At 33.8% G+C, this 7,381-nt stretch overlaps 1 protein-coding gene across 2 annotated transcripts in view; it reads left to right on the top strand.

Annotated features, from left to right (window-relative positions):
* The window catches only part of Tmem196 (transmembrane protein 196), a 56,174-nt gene extending 49,955 nt beyond the window's left edge, over positions 1-6,219 (top strand). For both annotated transcript variants that reach the window (XM_059279726.1, XM_059279727.1), the window contains exons 3-4: positions 2,234-2,488; positions 6,148-6,219. In XM_059279726.1, the coding sequence (XP_059135709.1) occupies positions 2,234-2,488; positions 6,148-6,219 (327 nt within the window). The remainder of the gene's footprint in view (positions 1-2,233; positions 2,489-6,147) is intronic.
* Positions 6,220-7,381: the final 1,162 nt, after the last annotated feature.

The following is a 7,381-nucleotide window of genomic DNA, read 5'->3' on the forward strand; positions in this document are numbered from 1 at the left end:
AAATTGAACTGGTCAAATACAGATCTGGGCCTAAGGATTAATTACTTACATTTTTTTTTACCTTGAAACTAATTTTGCAAAGCACCAAGACAGATGTGGTGCTATGATTGCAGTTGATTCCTTTTTAAGATTTATTTAATTCATTTTTATGACTGTGAGTACACATAATCATCTTCAGATGTTTTCTTGTACTATCAAAGGGTTCTGGGATAGGCAATATGCTCCCTGTTGACTCTGGTATTGGCTGTAAGGGAGCCACACATGCTGAAGTGTGGATTCTCCTTTGCCCTTGTGACATTTTATAAGAGCTGAAAAGAAGGAAAGGGAATGATTTATTCTACTAGCACTATGTAAAAGATCATGAACTTTTACTAATTGATAAATTTAATACACAAGGACCCTGTAGAATGTTTTTTGAGCTCAAAAAAAAAAGGTTTCTAATGGAATGTCAGGTATGGGGTCGGAGCAGTAAGTGGGGGTCTTCCCAATCATCCTCATCTTCCATTTTTTTCTAATGTCTTTCTTTGTGATGGTATCTATTTATGGAAGACAGATAAAGCATTCATTGTAACAGTCATGTGTAATATAATTGTTAAACATTTGAAGAAAATGTGAACATTTGGGGAAATAAGTTTATATTTCTAGTTAGCATCTGTAATTCTTCCATCACTCTTTAGGTGTGGCTTTTATTGTTTATATACTTTAACTATCAATACATGTTATGGCATCTATAATTCTTCCATCACTCTTTAGGTTTGGCCTTTATTATTTATATACTTTAACTATCAATACATGTTATGGCATCTATAATTCTTCCATCACTCTTTAGGTGTGGCCTTTATTGTTTATATACTTTAACTATCAATACATGTTATGGTTGTATTGAAACAGCTTATTTGAAGAAGAAATTAAAAGAAGACAAAAATGAATGGAAGGCATGGGAGGAGGAAAGGGATGATTTAATTTTTAAGGAGCTGTGTGTCTTCATTGTCTTTCTAATTGTCTCATAATTTATAAAGATAAACTTTTTGCACAGTACCACGTAAATGATATATGTAGTTACAATTAGACAGTGTATTATCTTCCTGTATTTTCTGAAATCTGTAAGTGACAGGTAGCCCCAAAGATCTCCAGTTGTACAGTAAATGTTTTACAACATGTCTTTTTTACTAATATCTCTTCAGTATAGAATCACTTGCCTAATGGGGTTTGAAATAGTATATGATTAACAACCTGGGCACTAATTCTAATACTTTAATTCATAGGCAACAATATTCTGCCAATGCATATCAATACAGTATCATTAACTATTAAAGACAATGAGAATAACAATAGCAGACACATAGATGTTCCTGTAAAAAATAAATATTTCATCTATTTTTAAAAATAGTATTAATTCACTAGTCAAAGGCTAGAATGTATGATCATTTAATATTGTCTGTGAATTGTAGCTGGAGAATGTCTCTCCAGCTCCCACCAAGTCCCGCCAGTCCCGGAGCCCACTTATAAAATAAACACACAGACTCTTACATTATTTAAACTGCTTGGCCATTGGCTCAGGCCTATCATTATCTAGCTCTTACTCTTATATTTAGCCCATTTCTCAGTACCTTACATCTTCCTTGTCCTGGCAGCAGCTCTAGGTGTGTGTCCCTCTGCCTTCCTGTTACCTCAATTCTCTTCTCTGTTAGTCCCGCCTATATTTCCTGTCTGGAAATTATTAAGGCCACTCCATGTAGTTAAAAGGAGATTTATTTAATAGCGTAACTTACAAATGAAGGGTTAGGTAGGTTGAGGGTTCTGTGAAAGACTCAGCGTAGTTTGGCAGTGTTCTCTGGAGAGCTCTGTCAGTCCACCTCTAGCATCCGGGTTCCCAGCAGCAAGAGAGCGAGGGTCTTCAGGGCCCTCCCTTGGCCCCGCCTTGTAGGCGTGATAGTTACCGAAGCCTCAATGGGGGTTGGAACTTCCAGACCAAAGCTGGAATGGCTACCCACTACAGTGAATGAGTAAACACCAAAATATATACTCAAGAAACAGCAAGGCAAGTGAGCATCATTTAAAACAGGATGTAACTAGTCTCCACTGACAGGCATACCTATCCTACCTTTTTATAATCAAAGAGAACACATCTTTTTCACTGTAGATTTACCATTCTTGGCCTGCAGCATCATGAGGCTCTATGTTCTGGAAATCTCAGCCTTATCAACTTTAATACCTTCTTTCTTTTTCTCAGATGATCCTCTTTTCAGCCTGTTGTATCTGTGGACTCATTGGAGGCATCCTGAATTTTCAGTTTCTTCGGGCAGTCACAAAGAAGACCTCATCCGTGTACCCACTGCACCTCGCTTCCATGTCTTTGGCATGTATTGGCATTGGGGGCTGCACTCTGTCCTCCTGGCTAACTTGTCGTCTAGCCAGCTATGAGCAAAGGAGAATGTTCTCGGAAAGGGAACACTCCCTGCATCACTCTCATGAAATGGCTGAGAAAGTGAGTTTTGTCATTTTGCCTCACACTGCTGCCATGGGTTGAACAGTACAACTAGGTGAATCAATTTACAAACTTAGATGTCAATTTGGAAATCACATTTTGTGAGTTTGACCCTATTAGATTAATAAAAGGTTTTTTTATTAGTTTTTCTCGGCAATTCATAAGCACAGCCATTTTCAGCAGAGTTTTGTAGCCTCTGTCTATTTGAAACCATTGCTCCTAAAATAGCATTTCATAAAATATTAAGCACCTTATAAATATGGATTTTCATATATTATAGTGAGGAAAAACAAACTAAATACAGCCTCCACTTAATAATGCCATCTTTAGAAATCACATGAATTCTCTTTTCCAGTATATCCTTTGTGCTTATAAGTAAATGCATCTGATTATGTAAATTAGATCCTCAAGCATAAAAGAGGCTCTTCAGTAAGGCTACAAAAAGCCTTGTCTATCAGTGCAGATATTGCAATCCATATAAAGCTTCATTGAATACTCATCTAAACTTCATGAATATTTGGCTAGCTTTGCCTGTATTTTACACAATACTGCTTCCGTAATTGTTTTATGAAGGCTATTCAAACAGAAAGTTATATTAGTTGCATTAAGGAACAATTAGTATAGAAAGAGCTGTGTGTGTTCCAATTACATTTGATATACATTTCTAAATTCCATTCCTGTTACTTCATCTATTGAGGAAAAGATAAACATCTGTAAAATCAAGTCACTAAGATAATGGACAAATTATATTTTGATTTACTTCTTGAAAATAAAATTATACAATCATAGCATTCAAGAAATAGTATCAAGAGTTATGCATATCTCTTCATAATGTTAAAGTTAAGAAATATTTATTTTGTAATTTATCTGTCTTCATTCCATATACTACCTACACATAAGTAGAATAGATTCTCATTAACTGTCCCTAGGAAGTAATTGTAGACATACTTGTACATGTCATTTAAAATAAAAAATTGACATTATAAATAGAACTGATTCATTTAAAAAATAGGTCTTTTAAGTAAAAGATAATTGCATATTGTGATAGTGTCTCCTTTATGCTCTAATTTTATGCTAGTGTTATTTAGCTTTTCTTTGTACATATTTGTTCAATATTTATTGTATAATTGTTATATTTACATTAGAGATTGAGGGCTATTGAAATAACCGACTTGCCCAGCTGCCCGGTGGTGCCCCCGACACCGGAGTTACCTACAAGGTACGCTGACTTCTAGGGAGTTGCCATGTTGTAATGTTGCCACAGGAACCACTGACTCTATTAGAAAGCCATGATGTCAGCAGATCAGTCTGGACTGATGCTGTATGTTCCTCAAAGTATCCCTTTTAGGACTACTCTGAGGAGCAGACATAACCTACATGGCAGAACCTTACAGCTTCAAAGTTTGTTAAGTATTTCAAATATTCAGCCTGCTTCTAAGCATCCAAGAACAGTTCTGCTTGGATGATTCATAATTCCCTTTATTCTCTGCTACATCACAATTCTGACTCAGTATCATAATTCACAGATGAGACGTTTGCTTTAATAATAGATGAGTCTGGATAAAGACAAACTGTATATTTCTGTCATGATAAAATTGCATGAACAGATAACTAAAGTTTGATATTAATATAGTAAAATGTTTACATGTAGTGTTTCTATTGGTAAAATTATCTGATATACTACATTTCCCATATTTCCAGTTATAAATAATAGTCAAGACTCTTGGTTTGGCAAAGAGCCTAACTGGAAATGCAAAAAGTTACATTTGCAGTCCTTTTGAAGGAAGTACATTTGTTTATAAATATCAAGTCTGTTCTTGCCTAAATTAGGAGTATGGTCTTATAAAATTGGAAATACCAAATTGCAAGTGAAATGATGAAACTCATCCATTTAAAACTAACTTTCACTATTATTTTCTATCAGTAATTTTACTGTGTCTGAATTTGAGTGGCTTTAGTTAAGAAAATTCTTGAATATATAAGATTTCAGAAGTTTTTTTTAATCTTATACTAAAAGATTGATACTCTAATTTTATGGGATTTAGGAATTTTTTGTTTTTTTTTATTTTGTTTTGTTTTTAATTTGAAATCTTTTTAGGGAATGGGAAAGGCAGCTGAAATTCTTATTTCTATGCATTTACTAGGAAGTTTTCTTTCTCTTCTAGCAGAACAAATAAGAAAATGTGCTTCATTTTATAATGATAATTTTGGGAATTGAGTTTGGTTAATCTTTCCATTAATCAGATTTTATCACTATAAACTTAACACCAGCCCAATGACCCTCACATTTTCCGACCTGCTTTCACTGTACTCATCCTTAGAAGCCTCCATTACAGAAACAAAATAGAAATGGGTAGCAAGCAGAAGACTACAAAAACAGTAGTTTTCTCTTGAAATGTTTTTGCTGCCCTTAAGAAAGTCAACTTGTTGAAATATAGAATTGTCAATCTTGGATAATAGACAATTTTGCTATTACATAATATTTATATTATATGCTAATATATTATCTATAATACTGTGTACTATGATAAATGAGAATGGGTCTCTGATCTCGTGACTTCTTGTCATGTAATGTAAGGCTTAGTAGCTAATAAACAGGGGCTGGGAACATGGCCAAGTTTTAGAGTGGTTGCCTAGCATCTCAAGCATCTTGTAGACCAGGCAAGTGACACATGCCTGGGTTTCTACAACTCTAAAGGTGGAAACAATAGGTTAGAAGTTCAAGGTCATCCCCAGGTACAGAGTAATGTCTAGCAAGCCTGGGCTACATGACACCTTGTCTCAAAATGAACCAACCAACATAACAAACAAACAAATAAACAAAAAGCAGTGAATAAACAATGTGAATTCAAATTATCTAAAATTTACATAAATATTTTCTACAATTGCAAGTCTTCATGTCACTCTATTTTTCATGTATCTATATCCATGTCTTTACAAGCACAATTCCCTGGTACTTTCTTAGTAATGAATATGTTAAAAATATGCCCCAAGTTTTCATTGCCCCAGCTGCTTTTTTACTGAATAAATGATAGTGTTATTATAAAAAAATTTCCTAGCTAAGCATGATGGTTTACACCTAGATTCTCAACACTCAGAAGGCTAGGCAGAAGGATTGCAAGTCTGAAGTAACTCTGAGCTACACTCGAGTTGTACGTCAATCCGGGCTACATTTCCAAGTCCCTTTCAAAACAAAATAAAACCTAAACACAACAAATATCTTTCTCACTGTGAACACTTTTAAATTCATAAACAAAAGGCCACACATTTTTCATTTTTCTGTAAACATCTTTAGAATATGTTGGCATTTTGTTGATGTGCTTGGCAGAGGAGCTGTATATTGGCAAAACCTGGTCACTTAGGCATCTTCTTTCTAGGTTAGTTCCTTCCAAAAATGAGTTGAAGAAAAAGGGGGAAATTTGGGCATGTGGAAAGAGAGTGAATTGATTTGTATATGGAAGCCTGGGCTGTAATTTCAACATTTTCATGTGATTCAAGATGCCATGAATTTCATTTCCTAAATCACAGCAACAGTATCAATCGCTGTCCTTTACCCCAAAATGTTTTTCAATGGCTTGTAATCTCTGTTTTTCTATTAAGCATATCAATGTCTTACTCTGAAAGTGAGTTTTAATTGATTCATATTATTTTGCTAACAGGAAATGACAGACAACATGAGCAATGGAGGACCACAGCTGATAATTAATGGAAGAGTACAATCAATGTTTTAAAGAACTGAACATTTTTCAGGTTGTTTATGAGGCAGGAGAGGCTGAAGGCCTGAGAGCTGCAGTTAAAACGTTCCTTACATTTGCTGTTATTTCCCCCGAGAATCCACTAAAATTTTTCCTTCTCAATTTTTGCCTCACTTATCCTCCAGCCTTTTCTGTAGGGTGAAAACTTTCCAGGAACATTGTAGCTTAGTCATCTCAACAGACTGAAACAATTTTCTAAAGAAGACTCTTTCAGAACAATAAATGGAACAGCAGTGATAAATACTGTATACAAACAACATTACACTAGCATGAGCTTTAGAATTGTAATTGCATATTTAACGAATAGTTCAAAAGCTAACAATAACATATTGATGTCTTTGTTTTGAAAGACAAATGACTTCAAGTATGCTAAAAATCAAAACCTCAGTAATGCCTTGTAATAACAACATTGCAATTAATTTCAATTTGCGAATGAACTATATTTCATAGTTTATTTGTAAATTACAAAATGCAGCATCAAAGGTAATTTTTTTAGTGAAAAATATGATTCTGTATGATATTTTTGCATTTTTTCACAAGTGAAAAATTACAAGTGATATTATGTAAGGAAAATAAATGTTTTCATTATGCTGTGCAGATTGATCTGCATGTCCATTAATGAATATAAGAATAAATTATGTGTTTATACATAGGTGTATATATACTGTAAATATAGAAAATACACACAGCATATATTTATAGCTACATGAATGTAAATAGATAATAGGAAAAATTGTCATGGTATGGGTATTCTACCAGTTATGGGAAGGCCATTGCTCAAAGATTTCTAAGCCCACAAGGTCACATAGTTAATTTCTACTCTATCTGTTCATTTCCTTCTTTTTCTTAAATCTATTGTGTGTAGATAGTATTATGACTTACATGTATGGAACCGAGTGTCATGAATACTGAAGTATAAATATAAATTACTTAGTTGTTGGGTATTGTACTGTGATTATGGTGTTTATGTAAAAGTAATTGTTAATATTGATTTATAAATATCACTTCATGTAAGTCTCTATAAACAAAAAATATTATTTAGGATTATTCTGGATATGATTATTTCAAATAACTTTCAGCCAAATTAAATTGTATAGAAGGGAAGATGATTTACCACTCTAAGTGAAGTTACCACTAG

Source organism: Peromyscus eremicus, chromosome 14, assembly GCF_949786415.1.
Source record: "Peromyscus eremicus chromosome 14, PerEre_H2_v1, whole genome shotgun sequence".
Classification (NCBI taxonomy): Eukaryota; Metazoa; Chordata; class Mammalia; order Rodentia; family Cricetidae; genus Peromyscus; species Peromyscus eremicus.